The sequence below is a fragment of the Gaeumannomyces tritici genome (assembly GCF_000145635.1).
Source record: "Gaeumannomyces tritici R3-111a-1 unplaced genomic scaffold supercont2.1, whole genome shotgun sequence".
In the NCBI taxonomy this organism is placed as follows: Eukaryota; Fungi; Ascomycota; class Sordariomycetes; order Magnaporthales; family Magnaporthaceae; genus Gaeumannomyces; species Gaeumannomyces tritici.
This window is the reverse complement of record NW_008804545.1, coordinates 5,352,017-5,373,149: the sequence shown is the minus strand read 5'-3', so window position 1 is coordinate 5,373,149 and position 21,133 is coordinate 5,352,017. Positions and strand designations below refer to the sequence as shown.

General features: G+C 58.5%; 8 protein-coding genes across 8 annotated transcripts; 3 read left to right on the top strand and 5 right to left on the bottom strand.

The window, feature by feature from the left end:
* Positions 1–40: 40 nt before the first annotated feature.
* Positions 41–1,123, bottom strand: GGTG_01706 (BET3 family protein; the record flags this gene model as incomplete). The annotated part of the gene is made up of 4 exons (XM_009219475.1): positions 41–172; positions 267–356; positions 484–601; positions 744–1,123. The coding sequence occupies 4 exons, from the start codon at positions 1,121–1,123 to the stop codon at positions 41–43; spliced, it is 720 nt and encodes a 239-aa protein (XP_009217739.1).
* A 612-nt stretch (positions 1,124–1,735) lies between these two features.
* On the bottom strand, positions 1,736–5,601 carry GGTG_01705 (MIZ zinc finger protein). The gene is made up of 8 exons (XM_009219474.1): positions 5,434–5,601; positions 4,436–5,326; positions 3,825–4,154; positions 3,705–3,773; positions 3,317–3,621; positions 3,091–3,196; positions 2,775–3,000; positions 1,736–2,698 (listed from the first exon to the last, which is right to left on the bottom strand). The coding sequence occupies exons 2-8, from the start codon at positions 4,596–4,598 to the stop codon at positions 2,299–2,301; spliced, it is 1,599 nt and encodes a 532-aa protein (XP_009217738.1). The 5' UTR covers positions 4,599–5,326; positions 5,434–5,601; the 3' UTR covers positions 1,736–2,298.
* Positions 5,602–5,722: 121 nt separating this feature from the next.
* Positions 5,723–6,693, top strand: GGTG_01704 (hypothetical protein). Its single transcript, XM_009219473.1, has 3 exons — positions 5,723–6,238; positions 6,314–6,367; positions 6,464–6,693. Exons 1-3 carry the CDS (start codon positions 6,064–6,066, stop codon positions 6,598–6,600), a joined length of 366 nt encoding a protein of 121 aa, XP_009217737.1. The 5' UTR covers positions 5,723–6,063; the 3' UTR covers positions 6,601–6,693.
* A 196-nt stretch (positions 6,694–6,889) lies between these two features.
* Positions 6,890–10,330, top strand: GGTG_01703 (hypothetical protein). Its single transcript, XM_009219472.1, has 7 exons — positions 6,890–7,416; positions 7,469–7,760; positions 7,818–7,945; positions 8,010–8,380; positions 8,460–8,689; positions 8,756–9,500; positions 9,572–10,330. The coding sequence occupies exons 1-7, from the start codon at positions 7,145–7,147 to the stop codon at positions 10,135–10,137; spliced, it is 2,604 nt and encodes an 867-aa protein (XP_009217736.1). The 5' UTR covers positions 6,890–7,144; the 3' UTR covers positions 10,138–10,330.
* Positions 10,331–10,401: 71 nt separating this feature from the next.
* GGTG_01702 (nucleolar protein 4) lies at positions 10,402–13,012 on the bottom strand. Its single transcript, XM_009219471.1, has one exon. The coding sequence runs from the start codon at positions 12,843–12,845 to the stop codon at positions 10,596–10,598; it is 2,250 nt and encodes a 749-aa protein (XP_009217735.1). The 5' UTR covers positions 12,846–13,012; the 3' UTR covers positions 10,402–10,595.
* A 180-nt stretch (positions 13,013–13,192) lies between these two features.
* GGTG_01701 (hypothetical protein) lies at positions 13,193–17,049 on the top strand. The gene is made up of 2 exons (XM_009219470.1): positions 13,193–16,169; positions 16,251–17,049. Exons 1-2 carry the CDS (start codon positions 13,469–13,471, stop codon positions 16,700–16,702), a joined length of 3,153 nt encoding a protein of 1,050 aa, XP_009217734.1. The 5' UTR covers positions 13,193–13,468; the 3' UTR covers positions 16,703–17,049.
* GGTG_01700 (pyruvate dehydrogenase complex protein X component) lies at positions 16,775–19,049 on the bottom strand. The gene is made up of 2 exons (XM_009219469.1): positions 18,512–19,049; positions 16,775–18,367 (listed from the first exon to the last, which is right to left on the bottom strand). The coding sequence occupies exons 1-2, from the start codon at positions 18,591–18,593 to the stop codon at positions 17,106–17,108; spliced, it is 1,344 nt and encodes a 447-aa protein (XP_009217733.1). The 5' UTR covers positions 18,594–19,049; the 3' UTR covers positions 16,775–17,105.
* On the bottom strand, positions 18,980–20,960 carry GGTG_01699 (hypothetical protein). The gene has a single exon (XM_009219468.1). The coding sequence runs from the start codon at positions 20,557–20,559 to the stop codon at positions 19,345–19,347; it is 1,215 nt and encodes a 404-aa protein (XP_009217732.1). The 5' UTR covers positions 20,560–20,960; the 3' UTR covers positions 18,980–19,344.
* Between the last annotated feature and the right edge of the window lie 173 nt (positions 20,961–21,133).

Here is a 21,133-nt window from a genome sequence, read left to right as displayed (position 1 = left end):
GGTAGAGTCACGAGGCTGGTGTGGTAAACGCCGAGCCGGCTCATGCCTTGGCGGAAACGGTCTTGATCTGGAAGACGGCTCCCGGAAGTTCCGTGGTCTCGGCATGCACGGTTGCCGTGATCCCCATGGCGGCGAGGGCGCCGCGGACGACACCGCAGGGGAACCATAGGAACTTTTTTGTTGTCCGCAGTCAGCAGGGGCGATTGGTGAACAGCTGGCTGCGCGAGTGTCCACCGTATGGGTATGGGGGTGGTGGAGAGACATACCGGTTCTGCCCTCAGCACGGCCTGCCCACCGGCTTCGGCGCTCATCCTCGCAAACGGCCGGAACGAGTTGTCAGTCAGGACGTAGACGCCCTGTACCGTGCGAGAAACGCAGTATGTTAGCACGCCGGCTCTACCCCGGAACGAATGCCGTCCCCCTTTTTATCATCTCGGACCGTTACGGAGCGCATAGCCCTCCCCAGCGTGTGGACGGACATACCCTGTGGTTGGTCTTGAGATTGTCCACCTGCTTCCTGAACACCAGCGTCCACAGGTCCTTACAGAGGAACTTTATGACGTCGAGCGTGTCGTTGAAGCGCGGTCGGTCTTTGGAGAACCTAGGAAAGAGGGAGGGAGGAAGGAAGGGGGCGCGCGGATCGTCAGCCAAACGAGCTTGCCATCATGCTCATTGCCAAGCGGGCGGGGGTGGTTGTGTGTTGTGTGTGTGTGTGTGTGTGTGTAGGGGAGAGCGCTCCTCACCTCTCCACCAGGCCCTGCCCAACACGGTAGCCCTGCATCTCCAGCCGGTACGAGACGGCGTCGCGCTCCTCTTCCTCGTCCATGGTGCCCCGCCGCGCGCCCGCCGCCGCCGCGCCTGCGCCTAGCCTAGGCGCTGTGGATAGCGCTTCTGTCGGCGGCGGCGCACCTGCTGCTGCTGCTGCTGCCGTTGCGGACGAAGGCGTCTGTGCTGTGGCTGTTACCGCTGCCGCGGCGGCGTTTGCGGCGGCGTCGACCTCGTTGGCGACGCGGTACGCCATGGGCACGAGCTCGATGAGCAGGAAGTCGAGGCACGACGAGCTGAAGAACATGGCCGTCGGGTCCGACGCGTTGTACGGCGGCATCACCGTCTCGAACGACATGGCTGCTGTCTTGTCTGTGTGTTGCGCCCCCTCCCTCCTCTCTCTCTCTCCCTGCGCGGCGTTTCGGTTCGGTTCGGTTCGGTCGGTTTGTATCTCCCTTCCCCTACGACAAGCTTGCCCCCCTCGTTATCCCAGATGGTTCGGCGTCGCGCACACGGCCCTCGTATGCGCTTTCCCCCTCGCAAAGTCTATATGCCGGGGTGAGACTGGTCCTCGGTGGCTCTCCCCCCTCGGTGTGCGGCGCAGCTTGGCGCGGGTCTGGCGGCGTGCGTCGGGTGTGTGCGGGGTGTGCGAGCCGGCAAGGCTACCTGTCTGTCCCTTCTCGTTTGCTTCCCAAAATCCAATGCAGCCAAATCTGCGCGACGTGCCCGGCTCGGCTCTCGGGGCGATGGAGAGGTTTGTGATGGAAACGGGCTTTCTAGTGATTTTGCACTGGCTGCGCTGTGGTGTGCTGTGGTGTGTTTGTGTAGGTCAGTGGTCCCTGTGCTTGCTCCAATGATGGATGGGTGACGGGCTGTGGTGCTGTGGCCGACTTTGGATGCGTTTGCCCAGTGGTAATCCTGCATATGTGGGTCCACTCCAGCCCATCACAACCAGGACCTCAGAAGAAGTCGAGCTTGAAAAAAAAAGTCATAAAATCATTTCTTACACCGCGTTCGGCACCTGGACTGGCTGCTTGCCTACCTACCTCTACCAACGTAATCTACGAGAAAAGGCCTTTTTTTTTATCCATGAGCCGATTGGAGACCCCCCAACACCCAGGAATCCGGCAACGACATGCCCGTCTAGATTGCTTGGGGCATTCCACCGGGGTGACCTTTGACCAGGAGCTATCAAGTCCTGTCAAAAGAGCTCCCTAGCAAAGACTCTGTGGAGAGATTATAAAACAAAAAGACATGACGCAAAACCAAAACTCCTCGCCAGGCTCCCAAAGAAAACCAGATCTGCAATGCTTTGTAAAACACGAGAGGGTCCCTGCTCGCGAAAGAATACCGCCGTCGGCGTGAAATCTGCACCTCCTTCTCCGAGCCCAGCTTTCTTCTGGGTGCTGTCGCTTGGGCTTCTGCCGTTAATTGCAGCGCATGGCATGGCAAGACGCCCCCTGCGACAGCGTTACTGTACATCCAAATAAAAAAAACCCCTACGATCAGACCTCAACCAACCACCAAAGGCCATTAGTAGTAGCCGTTGGCGCCGGTATTTTGTCGCTTGGGCGGAGGTGCTGAGGGTTCGTCGTCGTCCGACCCAGTCAGGTCGATAACGTCGGGCGCAGGGCGCTTGGTTCCGGCAGACTGCGCAGACCGCGGCATCGATGAGCCCTCTCGAGACACTCCCATGTTTGTGTTGGGGGTGCTCGGCATCTGGTGTGACCGGGCTGGCGTTGCTGTGCTGCGGCCGCCGAAGTAGCTGATGTCGGATATTACGACCTCGTCGTCGTCGAGATTGAAGCTGTTCTCAGGTTCTTCGTCCTTGATCTCCTCAGCTTCAGCCCCCGCCAGGCGCCACTCGCCGTCAGGCTCGATCTTCACCTGCTCGACCGACTTTGCCGTCTGTTCCAGAATCTCCTTTGCATAGCTATCGGCAAATTAGCAAACGAAAAATAACCGAGTGAGGCCAAGCCGAGAGCCCCTTCGTATAGAGGGCTACCTACTCATCGACTGCCAGCCTCTCGAACGGAGCTGACTGATTGCAGATGGGACACAGCCATTGCGGGCCCTGCTCCTGGAGCTGCAAATATGAGGTGGCATCGAAACATTGGATGTGTTTGCATGCCTCGGATCTCACAGGAAGTTGAAGTCGCATACATGAGAGGGGGCATTTCATGGACATGACTTGAGACGTTGTTACGATCTCGGTATCTCTTGCCTTCCGAGTGACTAGAATAGATGACAGGAGGTTAGCAGTCTTCCCAGTCAAAAAAAAAAAAAAAAAAAAAAGAAATGAAGCTTGACGCGAGGAGGACATACTTTCGTTTACCACCGACTGCCTCGAAATCTTTTTGCCGGTCCGAAGGCGGCCAACAAGACTATCAACAGAGTACGACTTGCAAGCGTAGATGCCAAGGTAGAATTTCTAAGATGTAAAACAGCCTGATTAGCAAACGTACGTGTGCATCGGGGAGCTAAGGAAGGATCAGGGGGCCGCGGCTTCGGTGGACGGGATGGCTTCAGAAAATCGGCGGGAGCAACTTACCTTGTTGGTCAAGGCGTACGCAAACTCGATGTTGTTGACGTAGCTCGAGGGCTTGTGGCGGAGCAAGCTGGTGATGTCGACAGGCCTCGTCGACCCAGGCTTGTTCTTGAGCCCGCGCAGGTTTGCCTTGACGTCTGCGCCGTTGACCTTGAGCTCCGACTGGTGAGGAAATGCTATCTCCTGAACACCAGTGTTGCCCAAAGCGCAGAGGGCCATGATCTTGACGGAAGGATCCGTGAGATGCCTCAGCAACTCATGTGCCGCGATAGTGATGGTAACCGTCCTACGGTTCGTCATAATCGCCGCTTTCAGACAGAAACGCCGTAGCTACCGCGTCAGCATATAAGCTCGCCCAATGCGAATATCGTATTTGACAAGGGAAACTCACGATCACATGTCTTGATATCAGTCAAGAGGCTGATTGGCTCGTAAAACGGGCTTGGCTTGAAGGAAAACACTGCTTCAGTTAGGACATGCAGAAAGCGGAGGGGGAGAGACTGGCCCGTACAGCTATTGATGGACTGCGGCATCGGGAGCGTGGACCTGTCGTTCTGGGTCACTGCAGTGTACGACGCTCCCGGAGTTGTCGAGGCAGGGTAGCCTCGGGCCTGAGCGTACACGGGCATGGAGCTTCGGGGCGAGGCCGAAGAGCCAGAGCTGTTCAGATGGACGGGGTGCTGCTGCTGATGTGAAGGCTGGGGTGGCGCGGCGTGTGAGGCCGCATGCTGTAGCTGATTCCCCGAATAACTCTTCCCGTTCTGGCTATTATTGCGGACTTGTTCTATGCTGGCGCGGACCTGGCCGAAGCTGAGCTGATCTGTGGCGGAATCCTGTATGACTGCGGCGACGAAACGGCGTCAGGATGGTGTCCAGGGTTGCAGAGAGAGTGAGTGCACGGTGATGGCACAGAAAGTATATGCAGACGCGGGACCGGGTGGGGGGCTGTTTGGCGGATATGCAACTTTGCGGAAACGGAAGGAGCGAGGCAGCCTTCTCGACTAAATACTCTTCCTTCCCGTGTTCTTTCTCGTTCTCCCCCGTTGCCGGCAAAACCCCACGGAGACCAAGAAGGCAAGGAAGGAAGTGAAGAAGAAAAAAAAAAATATCAACGAGACTCACGTGACACTATACGCCGCTGCAGGTCGGCTTTCACACCCGAGGCGCGCAGGCCGTTGAGCTGGCAGATACTCGCCAGCTGACGGTTTAAGAGCGCATTGCTGTTCACCAGGGTCACAAGAGCCTGGATGTCAGCCCTGGCCGGAGCGTAGCCTGTTGAGGTCATCTCTGGCGGGCGGCTTGATTTTGGACCTGAGGAGAGACTCCGGTCGGGTGCGGTGTCTTCCGCCCTAGGCACCACCCGGCAGTGGCCAGTGAACCACCCGACCACCCGCGCGCAAAGACCAGTCGCCCAGCCGTCCAAACGTGCACACAGCCGAGCAATCAGAAGCTTTCGGGACGACGTGAGGTGTGAAGCGGTCCGGGGCGCAGGCGCGAGGTGGGTCTCAAGCAATAGTAGGTAGAGGAGCGCCGAGGCTAAAGGTATGTAGGGTCCGAAGCTGTAAGGAGGCTTGGGCAGGTGGCAGGTAGTTGTATGTGGGAACGTGTAGGCTATCGTGTCCGGATTCGACGGCGCAAGAGATGCGACACCCGAGTTCAACCTCGGACGATGGCGGAGCTACGTGCTACAAACAAGCCCAGTAAACACACGCGCAGACCACCGAGGTGTGCGACGATAGCTTAAGATATCCAGTGAGCTGGTTACCTAGGCGGATGGAGAGCGCGTCGAGAGGTAGGTATGCCGGACGGTCGGGCCGCGCTCGCTCGACAGCTTCGGCACTTTCCTTCTGCGCGTCGCGAGTTGTGGATATCGGCGTCGTTTGGCGGTAGCGTCGAATTGCCGGGCGTCGAGTTGTGCGCGCCGTGCTTTGGAGAGGGAATAGATATATCTAGGTAGATGGGTACGTAGAGCAATGCCCGGCATGTGCGATAGCAACCTTCATCTGCGGCTGCCTGCGCCGAAGCGTTCAATCATCAGCGCGGCTCCTTGCCTGCAGTCACAAAGAGGATCTGGCACATCCCAGAGCCTGCCCGGATTCCGGGCGTTGCATCACACTTACGAGGCAGTCCGGATCGAGCGCAGTGGCCGCTCAAATTCACCAAAGAGCCGTCGACTCCTTCCTGTTGTGCTGGCGCGTATATTATTGAGCGTCGTTGCTCCTCGCCTGGCCGCCCTCTACGTCGTTGATGTGAAGCCTTGAAAGGCTGCTGTCCGAGTTCCTCGGGCAGAATCGCCTTCCTGGTCCTGCCTTCCCACCAGTGGGGCGACAGGCAGATCACACACCTATTAGAACCAGCCAATCGGTCAGGGTGCCCAGAGGTGGTCCCCGCCGCGGGGGGCGCGTTGCGCGGTGCTTTTTCTTTCTTTCTTTTTTTCTGCTTCCCGTCGTCATCCTTTCGGATACCCTTCTGAAGCCATTGTCCTCCATCGTAAGCATTAGGCGCTCCCATTCCATTTCCCATTCCGGCCCCGTCCTCCTTATCTTATCGTAACTTGTATCCAAAGCCGCCTTCTCATCGGCTGCACTCACTTATCATCCCACCCGCCGCCCGCTCCTTCACAATTCCACCAAATTTCTCAGCGGCTTTTAAACCTTCCTAGCGTCAATCGCCGCACCCGCCCTCCATCACATCGTCAAGTGCTATCCCACTCTTGCACTACCTCTTTTCATTCGGATCTTCCAGCAATCATGGCGAAATCCCAGCGAGCAAGTAGTCGTAAGAACAACAACCAGAGGCTGAAGCGCAATGTCTTTGGCCCGGTCGAGGCGGCGAGGACCGAGCGACTTTCGGCCAAGTTGATGGAATTGGCTGCGCAGCCGAAGGAGTCTAAGATGGAGGATGTCAGCTCTGAGGTCGCTGTCGGTAAGTACGGATATAAAGGTCTTAACAAGTTCCAGATATTTGGTGAATATCTTCACTCACACTCATACCATGCAGAAACCGAGGACACGGACAAGATTGAGACGGTAGATGGAGATGCCAAAAGCGCAGGTAGGTTTTTTCTTTCCTTTTTTCCCCCTTCTGCGCTGAAAGCCCTACGCATATAGCATGGAATGAGTTGAAACTCTAACATATGCATTCTTTCAGAAATGGACGTTGATGATGGTGCTCAAACCGTAAAGAAGCAGAGTGGGAAGGTCGAGAAGAGGCGGTCCAAGAGGACAAAGTCCTCCATTGTGTTCAAAACCTATCAGGACAAACACGGTTCCAAGAAGAGAAAGTGAACGGTTGTACTGAATTTCCGTAATCCAAACAAGAAAAAATAAGGCCTAACGACTTGATGCAAGCTGGGGTTTGGTTCACTTCATTGTTGGCTCATATCTTATGTTCAATTTTTTTTTTTACTCTATTCTCTTGCACCCTGCCCCGAGGCCGGGTCGCTCGAGGTCTTGGGCAGGGTTTCGAGGTTGGGCCCACTTTATGATGGGCCTTGTCGTCCAATGGCTGTTTGAGCTACTGGTCAAATACGGCAAGGCTACCCGATGTTCCATCTGTGGGTGGACGCTTGGCTCTTCCAGGTCGGTTTCGGCGATGTTGCGCTGGCTGCCTCTGCCAGCCTCCCCAGCACTGAGGCATCCTGACCATCCGCTCACCAGCACCTACACAAACCACTGGCGCGTCCACTTATCGCTCGCTTACCGTTTCTTCTCTTTAATGATGGCGTGAGACGTGTATTGCCTGCCGCAGAAACACCTCCCTCTGCGCTAGTCTTTGCTTTCGTATTCCCTTTCGACGGAATCGCGCCTTTGGCGTCGCGGTTCGATATCGATGTCCCGGCTGCAGGCGAGCCGCGATGCGGCTGCATTCTTGGTTGCTGTGCTGCTGGTCGGCGCCAACATACTTATTCCCATGGCCATGCTGACTTTTGCAACGGGCTTTTTCCCCTACAAGCCCGTCCTGCCCGGTCTTGCCCAGTATGACAAGCTCGAGCTGGGCCCGCCCCCCGCAGCCCCCTTTGACCGGTTGGTGTTCATGGTGGTGGACGCGCTCAGAAGTGACTTTGTATACACGGCCGGCTCCGGGTTTGAGTATACGCAGAAGTAAGCTGCGCCTTTCCCACCTTTCCGGCCACACATACTCATCGTCGCTTAGGCTCATACGCGATGGCACCGCGCTGCCGTTTACGGCGCATGCCACGTCGCCCACTGTGACGATGCCCCGAATTAAGGCTATCACGACGGGCTCGATCCCATCCTTCTTGGATGTCATTCTCAACATTGACGAGGGTGATGAGAGCTCCTCTCTGGCGTCGCAGGACACCTGGTTAGCACAGATGAAGGCAAAGGGCTCGGGAAAGCTGCTCATGTACGGAGACGACACGTGGCTGAAGCTATTCCCGGGGACCTTTGACCGTGCCGACGGCACATCCAGCTTTTTTGTAGCAGTATGTGCCTTCTTGTTGAGGTCATTTCTGCGCGACGTTTGCTGATATCCCATCCAGGACTTCACCGAGGTCGACAACAATGTAACCCGCCACGTCGTGCCAGAGCTCGCGAACTCGGACTGGAGCACAATGGTTCTGCATTATCTCGGCCTGGACCATATCGGGCACAAGGGAGGTCCGAGGAGGTAGGCACAGTCCACCCCTTGGACGGCTAACTCTGTTGCGGGGACCTCGCTGACATTTGAAAAGTCAACACATGATTCCCAAACAACGCGAGATGGACGGTATCATTAGAGATATCTACGAGGCGATGGAGTCTCAGGAGCACCTCCAGTCGACATTACTGGTCGTCTGTGGCGACCATGGCATGAATGATGCAGGAAACCATGGGGCGTCTTCGCCAGGAGAGACCTCGCCCGCCCTTGTGTTTGTCTCCCCCAAGCTCAAAGCCCTCGGTCACGGCTTCGAGGCTCCGGCCCCATATCAGGACGAGTTCCAGTACTACAATGTCGTCGAGCAGTCTGACCTGGCCCCGACCCTTGCCGCGCTTCTTGGGTTCCCTGTGCCAAGGAACAATCTCGGCGCCTTCATCCCCGACTTTCTTCCCTTGTGGCCGGAAAGTAAGTTGTTCAAACCCCGATGCAGTCAAGCGAGTCTCGGCCGGTACCCGCAGACTAACATGCTCGTGTATAACAACAGGGGACGATAAGACGCAGCTTTTGCTACGCAACGCCCGTCAGGTACTGGCCATTGTCCATGCAGCTTTTGGGGATCACCTCTACAATGTACCGCTGCAGGCCGAAGCGTGTGCTTTGGCAAAATCTGAAGTGGGCAAGCTAGCCTGCGAATGGCAAAGGCTTACAGAATCTGCTAGCGACTGGACCTCCGAGAGTCGCTTTGAGAGCGAGTGGGTACCTCGGATGACAATGGTAGGCTTCAGCGTCTTGCCCCTCTGGGTCTCGCTGACGGCGTCATGTGCTAACCACCTCCAACAGTGGCTTCGTAAGGCACAAGGGCTCATGAGCAGCATGGCCAGCAACTACAACATGGGAAGGATAAACCTGGGACAGCTCCTTGCAGTCGCCGCTATGGGAGTCACAATCATGATTTCCAGGTTACCGGCCACCGTAGAGAAGCGGTCGTACGTGCCACTCACCCTCATGAGGGTATGCTACGGCGCCATGATGTTTGCCAGCAGCTTCGTGGAGGAGGAGCAGCACTTCTGGTACTGGGCCACGACCGCCTGGCTGGCCTTCCTCGGCATAAGGCGCCTGAGGAGCGCCTCGGGCCTTTTGTCCCGCGATCTCATGGCCACCTTCGTCGGCCTCGTGGCACTCAGGGTGCTGCGCGCCTGGAACCAGACGGGCCAGAAGTTCGCGGGGGAGCCCGACATCGTCAAGACCTTCCTCCACACGAACCCCACGCTCCTCTGGACGCTCGTCGTCGCCACGTACCTGTGGGTCCACCGCGACCTGGCCCGCGGGTTCGACGGGCTCCCCGCCTTCGGCAACATAACGGGCACGACCTGCCTCATCCTGGCCGCCTTCACCTTCAAGCTGGCCTTTACGTACGAGGACTCGCCCGAGCTGGTTGCGGGCCTGGCCGAGTATGCTCTCGGCCTCATCGCGGGGGCGCCGCTCCTGAGCCGCGCCCGTGCCGTTTTCGCCGGTCTTGGGATATGCACCGTTCTGATCCTATTTTCCATGATAACCAAGCGCTTCCGCTCAAAGAAGGCATCAGGTTCGTACACACTCCCACCCTGCTGGCACAAATCCGCAGCCCGTCTGATATTCTTTGCTTGCTTCACACAGGCCCCGAGGCGCTGCACAGCCTGTACACGCTGCTGGCCATGACGCAGTCCCGGGCCACCAACGTGCCCCTGTTCCTCGTCCTGGACGTCATCTACCGGTTCCTGGGCGCCCAGGACCTCACGCTCGAGGAGCTCAGCACGTCGTGCCTACTGCTGCAGTCGGCGACCTTCTTCGCCTTTGGCGGCACCAACTCGATCGCGTCGGTCGACCTGTCGAGCGCCTACAACGGCGTCGGCGAGTTCAACGTCGCCGCCGTCGGCGTCCTCACGTTCCTGGGCAACTGGGCCGGCGCCGTCTACTGGACCTTTGCGGCCAACACGCTGCTGCTGCGCAAGCGCAGGGCCGGGGGCGCCCTCGTCTTCCGCAGGCACGCTGCCGTCCTCACCATGTTCACGGCCGCCGGCGCCGCCTTCGTCATGGCCGCGTGCACCGTGCTGCGCACGCACCTGTTCGTCTGGACCGTCTTCTCGCCAAAGTACCTGTACTGCATGGCATGGGCCTTTGGGCAGCACCTGGCCGTGAACCTCGGGCTGGGTAGCGTTTTGTATTGGGTGGGCTCCATCTAGCCCGGATTTTACCGGATAGTCAGCTGTAGACGGATGGAAAGGCTTCTAGATAGACGGGTAGAAATCGCGCGTAAAGGCATTTCTTTATCAGACCTCTCCCAGGCCGGCCTCCGACCTGGATTCCTTTCAATGCCATCCCACTTTGACCTCTTTTTTTTGAAGCCACCCTGCCATGCGTGATAATAATATCCGCCCGTGTCCGCTTGGACTTATTTGCTCCCACCTTCTTCAGGGGTTGATTGCAGTCGAAATGGCAAATCAGAGTCTCCACGTTGGTATCATTTGGTATTACTACATGTGGCTTGATAGCAACAGAGCGCTGGCAGAGCTCGTCCGCGAAAACCCATCACCAAAATATCCAGCAAAGCCTACCCTTATCACGCCCAGTACCTGCCCTGAAGCCTGCCTCCTTTTATTGGCGCGCCAGCGTGCGATAACCTCGCTACAGTTCATACAGCTCATTTGCCACGGCGCATGTCTGCCTTCTTTTTCCGCATCATCCTCTTGCGACCGATAATCTGCTGCCTCATGGCGAGCTTCTTCTCGGCCGATTTCGTCACCTTGCCGCCATCCCCAGCCTCCAGACTCCCCTGTTCATCCTTGGAGGCCGCCTTGTTGTCCGTTGCCGCCTGAGGCTTGCTCTGGGTGGGCGGCCCCTGCCCCTTGAACCTCTCGTGAGTTGCGTTTCGCCGAGCCACCACGTTGGCGTTCTCGATGGCGAACTCAACGATCAGTCTCATGGCCTTCTTGCCAGTGGCGCCGTTGACTGAATGGCCATTGAGCCAGCGCGCACCCATGAGAGCCCAGCGATGGGACGAATACTCTATGAAGCCGTAGCCTCGACTCCTGGCACCTCCATCCGCGTCCTTGACCTCGGAGACCTTGGAGCCGTCCTTGCTCTCGAACACAATCTTGGCCTGCAGGACGATACCCTTCTTTTTCAACTTTCTGTTGTGCTCTCCGTCCTTATCCGTCTGACCACCCCGCCGGGACTCCTCTTTGGACAGCGGTGCGCGTTTGCCCTCCTTGACGTCTTTAGCGAAGCCGACGGCAGCCTCTCGGGCTAGAGCCTTTAGGTCCTTGGCCGTCATGTTCCGCGGGATATTGCGGATGGCTAACCTAGTAAGACTGAGGTGTAGGCTCGGGTTGCTCTCGATCATCTTGCGCTGTTTGGCGCTTGCCTCCCTCATCTGGATCTCGGAAGCGGGGAGCAGGGAGTAGACTGGGGAGCTCGCTGGGATCTGGCCCTCGGATAGCAGGAAAAGCCGCCTTTTGTCCTTGTCCTCGGCGTTGCGAGCGGCGGCAGCGGCCGAGGTCAAGTTCTCGGCCTCGTTTTTGCTCACGGCCTTGGAGACCTGCAGCACCCGCCCCTCTATGGTGTACTTGCCCTCGGCGTCGACCGTCTCGTCCTGCAGGACCGAGTGCTTGGTCAACGTTGGGGCGGGCCTGTAGCGTGGCGCATTGCGAGCGCAAGATTCGGCGTCCTCCACATTGAAGAAACACACGAAACCCTTGCCGGCTGGCCTTTTCGTGGCGTGGTCCATGACCACACGCGCATACCTGACGGCGCCGAACTGCGAAAAATGCTCCTTGAGCTGCTCGTCGGTGGTGGTGAAGGGCACGTTACGAATGAATAATGTGCTGGCGTTGTCTGACGAGGGGTGCTTCTTCTTGTCGTCGCCAACCTCGGCACCCCCGTCCTCATCGTCGTCATCCTCCTCATCATCTTCATCTTCCTCGTCCTTTTCTGAGCTTCCATCTTCGTCCTCGTCCTCATCCTCATCCTCGTCCTCACTCTCAAGCGTCTCCATATTCTTTTCGAGGAAATTCCTGATGTCCTCATCCTCGTCAAAGTCATCTGCGGCCTTCTTTGGATTGCTCTTTGGCTTAGGTTCGTCGTCTGACTTTCTCTCCTTGGAAGTCTCCTTTGCGGCCGACTTTTTCTTGGGCGTCTCAGCCTCCGGTGCCTGTTGTTGTTCCCAGACGCTCTTTTCAACAGCCCAATCGACGGCAATGGGTCTGCCGTCGACGGTCTTGCCATTGAGCTTCTCGATGGCAGTCTCGGCATTCTTCCGGCCGCGGAGGGTGATGAAGCCGAAGCCCGAAAGCTTGCCTTTGTTGTTGGGAAGGTCGGCGAATTTGACCTTGCCGAAACCTTTGAACAGTGCGGACAGCTGTTCTGAGCTCTTGATGCTCCAGGGAAGGTTCCGGATAATGAGCTTCGGGGCCTTGCGGTTCTCAGCCTGCTCCTCCTCGCGCTTCTGCTTCTCCTGGAAGACCTTGGAGGTCTCGACAGGGACACCAGCCTTTGTAGCAGCACGGTGCCTAGGCTCTGCGATGTCCAACCTCAAGCGCCGGCCGTCGAGGAGCTCGTTGTTAAGCTTCTCCTTGGCTTGGATTGCATCGTCGGGGTCGGTGAAGGTAACGAAGCCATAGCCTCTGGAGGTTTTGGTTTTAGGATCGACAACGACGGTGGCGTGCTTGACGGGGAAATGCTGTGAGAAGAACTCGGTCAGGGACTCGCCGGTGGCACCGGTCGGCAGCGAGCGCACAAAGAGAGACCGACGCTCCTCAACGCGGGCCTTCTTAATCGGCGGAGTTGGGTTTGCTGCAGAAGTCGAGTCTTCGGAAAGAGGGACCGCCGCCGCCGCCTGCTCCTGCGCTGCTTCGGCCTCGCGCCGACGCTTCTGGCTGCCGGACTTGCCCATGTTGGGGCAAAAAATAAACGCTTGCTAGTATTTGAGATACCCGGGCAACTAAGTAGGTACAGTATTTCGGGTTGAATCCAATGGGGCTGGCCCAATTCGTAGGCAAAGACTGAGGCAGTCGAAAAATATTGCCGTTTCCACCCACGTCTCACAGCCTTCATCCATGGTGCTCGCAACGATCCAGAAAAAAAAAAGACCAAGCCTGAAAAGATAAAGCTCATGTCTGGTTATCTCCACGTGATGACGTTGGAGAAAATGCGGGGCAGCATCGTGGAGGGGCTAAACTCGACTGCCGCGGGACGCTAGTCCTGTTTAGGGACTCTGTTGACAAAACAAGCGGGCACCACCAAGGCGGCGGGACAAAAGCACCCCACGCGCCAAACCGCCTAGTGGGAAAGGGCCAGCCAAAATATCGGGAATGGTTGCGAGATACTTGAGATAGTGTGGTTGTTGCAACATCCGCATTTTGATCAAGACTATGGGTATCCCATCGTGTACACAAGTATAAGTCAACAATTACATTTTCTTGCCCCCCATTACAGACACCGCTCTGCTAGCTAGGTCTGGGCTACCCCGCGTCCAGTTCCTATATCGACCGATATCCACGAGCGAGCCAGGCCAGGATGCCGCGAGCGTCTACAAGATCGACGCGGACTAGCTCCGCGGCGGTCTCGAACAAGTCTTCGAGTACAGCCTTGAACCCGCGCACCTCGGTAGCGTCGCGCGCATCCATCGTCGACTTCCCCGACGAGGCACCAGATAATGAGCTCAGACCACAGATCGCGTCGGTGTTCCGCGAGGCCCAGCGCACAACAGTATCCCACCGGAAGCTGACGGTGACGCTCCGCAAGATCCAGGAGGCGTGTTGCTACGAGCCGACGAGCGCCAAGAAGTCGTCGGTCGCTTCCGATTTCGACGAGGAGGACTTCAACACGGAATTTTCACGATGCGTTCTGCGCGTCATGCCGGTGAAGAAGACGGAGAGCGCGGGCGAGAAGATGGTGCGATTTATCGCCCTATTCCTGCAGCACTCGATAGAAAAGGATAACGAGCTCCTCGGCGAGCTGGACGACGAGGCCAGCACAATGCCCGAGACGCCCGGCACCAGGCTGACGGCGCACCTTATGGAGGTGATCTTGCCGCTGCTCACGGCCAAGGACAAGTTCGTGCGCTACCGGTCCACTCAGTTGATCTCCCAGATCATCAACTCGCTCGAGGCGATCGACGACGACCTGTTCCAGAAACTGCGGTACGGGCTTCTCAAGCGAATTCGCGACAAGGAAGCCATGGTCCGCGCTCAGGCCGTCCTGGGGCTTGGTCGCCTCGCCGGCAACCAGGCTGAGGCCGAGCCCAACTCGGACGACAGCGATGACGGCTCGAGCCAAGACCTTCTGGCCAAGCTGCTCGAGGTTCTTCAGAACGACCCGAGCGCCGAGGTGCGCCGGTCGCTGCTGGTCAACCTGCCCATACTGCCCAACACCCTACCATTTTTGCTAGAGCGGGCGAGGGACCAGGATGCGCTGACCCGGCGCGCCGTCTACTCGCGGCTGCTGCCGGCACTGGGCGACTTCCGCCATCTGTCTCTCTCGATGAGGGAAAAGCTGCTTAGGTGGGGGCTCCGCGACAGAGACGAGAACGTCCGCAAGGCCGCCGGTCGCCTCTTTAGAGAGCGCTGGATCGAGGACTGTGTGGGTCCCCAGGAGCCAGCCGAGGATGGCCAGCCTCCTGAGCCCGCCGCTCCCAGCTTTGATGGGCTGCTAGAGCTGCTTGAGCGCATTGATGTTGTCAACTCGGGTGTCGAAAACGGGGTCGCACTCGAGGCGATGCGCGGCTTCTGGGAGGGCCGACCTGACTACAGGGAGGCCGCGCGCTTCGACGACCACTTTTGGGAGACGCTCTCGGCCGAGGCGGTCTTTATGGCGCGCAGTTTCAACCAGTTCTGTCGGACAGAGGGTAATGGCAGGTACGAGGCGCTGGTGGAGGAGAAGCTTCCCGAGGTTACGAAACTCGCCTTCTACCTCGAGCGCTACGTCAAGGTGCTGATCGACGCCATTAAGCGGATTGAGGAGAAGGAGGTGGACGAGGACGAGGAGGAGGAGGACACGGTCGAGCAGGAGTTTATTGTGGAGCAGCTGCTGCACATCGCCCTCACGCTCGACTATTCGGACGAGGTCGGTCGTAGGAAGATGTTCGCCCTCCTCCGCCAGACTCTCTCGATCCCCGAGCTGCCCGACGAGGTCACCAAGCTCACGGTCGACGTTCTGCGCGATATCTGCGCGCCAGACGCCGCCGGCGAGCGCGAGTTTTGCAGCGTGGTCCTCGAGGCGGTCGCCGACGTGCACGATACGATCACCGATGGAGACGGCGGCGATGGCGAGGAGAGCTTTCACTCAGCACGTTCCGAAGTCAGCCGCGCAAGCACGCCCACCCAGAACGGCATGGCGGACAAGGACGCTGGTCTGTCGGAGGAGGAGAAGCAGGAGAAGCTCGTGAAGGAGCTCCTGATCAATATGAAGTGCCTGCACATTGTGCAGTGCATGCTCACAAACGTCTCGGGGAGCCTGCAGGCCAACGACCATCTCGTCTCGATGCTTAACAATCTCGTGGTGCCCGCGGTCCGTAGCCAGGAGGTCCCCGTCCGAGAGCGCGGCCTAGTGTGTCTCGGCCTATGCTCGCTCCTCGACCGGTCGCTCGCCGAGGAGAACCTGGCTCTGTTCATGGCCTTTTACAACAAGGGGCACGCAGAGCTTCAAATCACAGCCCTCCAAATCCTGACCGACATCCTCAACGTACACGGGGCCCAGCTCCTTTCGGCCTCGCCCCCGCTCCAGAAGGTCTACGTCAAGGCGCTGAGGCACAAGTCTCACGAGGTCCAGGCCGCGGCCACCATCGCCGTCTCCAAGCTGCTGCTGGGCCGCGTGGTGACGGATCCGGACACGTCGTCGGAACTGCTGAAAACGCTCGTCATCGCCTACTTTGAGCCAGCCAGCTCGGGCAACCAGAGCGTGCGGCAGGCCCTCAACTACTTCCTGCCCGTGTTCTGCTACTCCCGGTCAGAGAACCAGGACCTTATGCAGTCAGTCGCTTTGGACGCTCTTCACTATCTCTTCAACGTGCGCGAGGGCTTCGAGGACGACGAGGCCGACATCGACGACGAGATGGTCAGTCTCAGCACTATCGGCGCGTGCCTGGTGGACTGGACCGACCCCCGCAAGTGCTACTCGCCGGGCATCCCCAGCGACGCCGAGAAGAAGAACGTGAAGGGAGACATCCACCTCGATTTTGTTCACGCCATTCTGGACAAGCTGAACACCAGCATTCCAAGTAAGAACCCAGAAGCAATCTCATTTCATCGCATGCATCAGAGGGCCTCGTTCACTAATCATGTTAATTTGTCACGCACAGAGGAGCTGAAGAAGGTGGTGGCTGCCCTCCTCAGCAAGCTCTACATCTCGCCGACGTCGACGGAAGAAAAAGTCAGGGAGACGTACGCCGAGGTCGCCGAGGCGGTCGAGGGCAACCTCGTGTCGGACACGACGGGGCGGAACGCGCTGTACAAGATCCACGTATCGCTCGGCAAGATTGTCAACAGCCTGGACCAGCAACTACAGCAGCAGCAACTGGACGGCTACGGCAGGAGGAGTGTCAGCAGGTCCACGTCCGTCAGCCTCGAGGACAGGACCGTCGTGCCAGAGGAGAGGACGGTGGTCATGGATTCGGGCATTAAAGAAGAGGAGGAGGAGGATGAGGATGAGGATGGGGGAGATGGCAGCAGCTCGGGGACCATCGTCCAGAAACGACAGATGGACGAGTCACTCGTTGACGAACTGCTCAGCGAAGGGGAGAGTGAGGCATGATGTGATTGCTGATAATGGCCATGTTATCTCGGGAGGTGTCTTGAGCGAAGGGGGTGGTTTGGTATGGTTCTCTTGGGGGCTGGGCAGGCATGCTGGATTTTGTTACGAAGCGAGGTAGCCTGGATATGGGAAGATATAATGTCGGGAATGAACTTGAAAGGATACCTGTAAGCAAGTGTTTGCGTGCTCTGATTGCGGCTTGGTTCCACGCGAAGCCACAGCCGCGGTTGATTTTAGATACCTATACAAGCCATTGCACCTCTCTTTCGGAACCCCCTAAAAATAGAAACATAACGCTTCCATTTACGCCCATCCATCAATGATATCTCCATGCCAAATCTATAAATACGGTGGATATGATTACAGCATCGCCCAAAAAAAAAACAGCCCGCGCAGCTGGCGATTAATCTTCAAAATACGCAAGACTTTCGATTTCGTCCTCCATCACCACCTTGAACCTCTCGAGGAAGGTTTTGGCGCGCTTCTCCTCCGTCTTGGGGACGGTGAGGCTGACAAACCGAGGGCCAGAAGGCTCGAGTGTGGGATACGAAAAGCCGGGAAACGACGAGGACTGGAGCGCGGGCCTCCTGGCGGCGCCGGAAGGGCCGGCCAGCACATCAATGATATCGGGCCGGCGACGAACAGAAGGCTTGGGGGTGCGGTGTTCCATAGCTCCCGCCAGTCGGGGCCTGTAGTTGCCCCGGGAGGTGATGGGGGCATTGCTGGAGGTGAGGCCCAGGACCTGGTCGAAGAGCTCGTCGGCGGTGGGCTGATAGTCGGACGGGACGGGAAGGTCGTCGTTGGCGAGGTCCGAGGCCCGGCCGATGTACTCCGGCAGGGGCAAGTCGAAGCCGAGGCCCCCGCGGAGCTTCTCGTTCAGCTTCATGGCGGCGTCGAACGAGACGGGAAGCGAGACCTCGACCAGCGTCGGCCTCGTGGGGGCTGACGCTTCGGCGGCGGCGGCGGTACTTTGCGGCTTCGGCGCGGGCTTGGCGAGCTTGATGTTGCTGAGGTCCAGGTGCGAGAGCTTCTCGAACCTCTCGGATATGGTGGCGGGGGTCTGCTGGTTGATGACGCCCAGGTGCGCCAGTATGTCGCCCTTGAGCAGGCGCCCGTTGGGGCCCGTGGCGACGATCTGCGCCACGGCCGACTCGTCGATGCCCTTCTCCCTCACGAGCTGGGCTACCGACGGCAGCAGCGGGTAGATGACCCTGGACGGCTTCCCGCCGGGGGGCGCCCTCTTGGTGGCCTCGGCGGCGGGCTGTGCGGGGGCGGCGGCGTCGGACGGCTGGGGTGGTTGCGACGAGGCCTCAGATGACTTTGGCTGCTGCTGCTTCTGCGGCGTCTCCTCGGCGGCGCTCTCGTCGGGCGGGATTTCCAGCGCCGAGATGTCGTCGCCCTCCTCGGCCAGCACGGCGATGCGGGCGCCGACCTTTACGGCCTTGGCGCCGTCGCCCTGCATGATCTTCATCAGGATGCCCTCGTCCTGGGCCTCGACGTCCATGGTGGCCTTGTCCGTCTCGATCTCCAGCAGCACGTCGCCGGCGGAGAACTTGTCGCCCTCCTTTATGCGCCAGGTGGCAATGTTGCCCTCCGTCATGGTCGGCGAGAGGGCGGGCATGGTGAAGTTCTGTGCGGCAAGCGCCGCGGCCGAGGTCCTAAAGCCTAGTTGGCGGGCGCGGGCTGTCATGTTAGCGAGCCTGCTCCGTCTGTGTCCTCGCGGGGACATGATATGCGCTTGCAACCCCTCTCGTGCCCCGGTTGGGAAGCTCTCGAGATGCGACGGCTCCGAGGGTGGCGGGAGCTAACCTCGTGGCGTGACAACAGCTCCAGCTAGCCTCCGCCTGTTCAGGCGGCCGGACATGCGGCCTAATGCCGCAAGCGTCGCCATTGTGTTTCTGTCCGATCTGAGAGTCTGTCCAACGAGTCGGGGCCGGTGGTCGGGGCCGTCTAGTCGAGTCTTAGATCGAGGCTTGGTTCCAGTGCGCGGATCGGAGTTCGCCCACTTTCTGCCGCCGCCGCCTGGGAGCTCTCGTCAATTGTGGAAAAAGGACCTGTCGGGCGGGCCGGCCTTTTCTCTGAAATGCCTCGGATTCAGACGAGCGTGTCCAGCAATCAGGTCCGGCAAGGAGCTGGCAGTGCTTCTCAAAGCCAGATGCTGCCACGTCTGGTGCGGTTTTCTTTTGCTGGAGCTTGGCTCCGGCAAACGCCTTTTTTCGGGGCGCTTTTTGGCGTGAAAATTGTTGGGCGGGCGGCAGGACCCGACCCACCAGAATGTACCTGCGGCCCTGCGCAAATTTGTGGCAAAACGGAAGTCTCTCGGATCGTTATCATTCAGCCGTTCCTATCCAACCCGACTTTCCATGTCCTGCCACCTTGGTTGCACACGGTATCCAATCTGAATTGGTGCCATCAAATCCATTTTCTGCGCGAGCCCACACCACATTTTGTCGTCTTGCCCTGTCCTGTCCTGTTTTCCGTCCCAGCCCAAAACCATCGGATATAAAGAAAAACCAGTCAAGCACCTAAAGTTTCGACAGCGTAGAAAAAATAAGATAAGAGCACGAACAAATGGGAAGAAAGAGAAACTACAAGTGGATACCTCGCAGTCTGTCTTCGCTGGCCAGCAACGCAACAAACCCTCAACGATCAGACTTCCAGAACCAAGAGTCTTTCTTGGTCCCATCGCCGTCCTGCTTCCCACCGTCCTCCGTCTTGCTGCTGTCCCAGGACCATTTGCCGCCAAAGCTGGCCTGATATCTCGATTCGGTCTGTCTCGCTATCTCGTTTCCATCAGCGTCGACCGTCTTGGAAACGATCCTGGTGTGGCGAACGTTGCCGTCTTTGTCGACCTCTTCGTTGCGCGTAATAATGGTGGTCGTCCCGTTCGGTCCGGCGATGGTTTCGGTCGTCGTGTGGGTGCCTGGCTCACGGGCATCAGGTTGCTCTTGTGGCCGCCTGCGCGTGCCGTCGAACAGTGCCTCTTCCGTTTCGGGCCAGCGTGAAGCTGGTTGCGCAGGCTCTCCTGGTTCGGGCAGTCCGAGCCATCCGCTATCAAAGCCGAGACGTAGGCCCGCATTGCCCCAGCCCCTGAAGCCCCAGTCGGCGACATCCTGCCAGTAAAAGTTCCAGGGGTCACGGGGTGGCAGCACGGCCAGGCTGCCGATGCGCATGTGGCGCGACGGGCTCAGGCGGATGTCAGAGTCGGACGGGAAGACAGAGTCATACAGACCCCGCCTGCGCAGCGACGCCAGCCAGGCGGTGGGCGAACTGCCGGCCATGAGTGGGCCGAGTATTTTGCTGTCGTCGCTGCCGGCGGGGTAGTAGCTGGCGAGAAGATTGCCATGACGAAGGTCTGCCAGCCAAAGCACGCGCCGGTCGAACCTGCGGCGCTCCGGATCCGTAGCGCGGCGTTGGCGCTCTTGGTGGTCGGCAAGGCTCTGGCCGGAGCTGGCGCGAAGTAGATCCTCAAAGGCGTCGGCGAACCCGTTCGGGCTGGCTGCGTCGGCGGACAGGTCGTTAGGGATGGGCGGGGGCAGGTGTTGCAGGTTGAAAGGCGAATAGGGCGAGAGAACAGCCCAGTGATACCACTGGCGCATCAGAAGCCCTTCCAGGAAATGATATTGGGTGGGCTCGCCAGCGTCGGAATCCCGGGCCGGGCCAGGCGCGGAGGCAGCCGGCGTGGAGCCTCCGGACGGAGCGGAAGCGGCGACTCCATTGTCCCCAGCGGCGTAGCTCTTGGAAACAACCGAGGGAATGCCGAAAAGGTCGCTGAGGGTGGTGTTCACATGATGGTCCACATGCTGCTTCCACCGAACGAGAAGGCTGCTGAGGGAGTTGTTATCGCCGGCGGGCATTGTAAGAGTGCTTCGGGTTTAGCGCAGCGGAAATAGCGCTGGGCCAGTAGGAGGATTGTCGCTAGTATCGCCCAGATATGCGGTGAGGTGGGTGCTGCCTATCTTCGGGGGTCCTCGGCGCCTGTGCGTGGCTAGCGAGAGGATGTCCTGCGGAAGTTGGAGGACTGTGGTTTGAAGCGGCAGTAGATGGCAAGTGCAGGTTTTGGTTTGGATTAGCCTGGGGTGGCTCGGATATGTGCGAAAATGCTCAATAACACATGTCGCTTATTATGGAAGCACAAAGAATCGCGTGATGTTCGCCTGCGCCTGCCCCGTTCACCCGAAGCTCCAGCGACGAAAGCTCCTGTCACGGTACGGTCGCATATAAGGACCTCGCATGGGTTGTAGCCCCAGCTACAACACTACCTTGGTCTGGTCCCGTAACAGCTCCAAGTTCTCAATCGTTCCAAGCTAGCCCCGCCTGGCTGTCCCATCAGTGTGCCTGGGGTCCGTCCACCAGGGGCTCTTGCGGCTTGCTCAATATCAAGTTCGCTTTTTCCCTGGTTTGCTTTTTATTTTTTATTTTATTTATTTT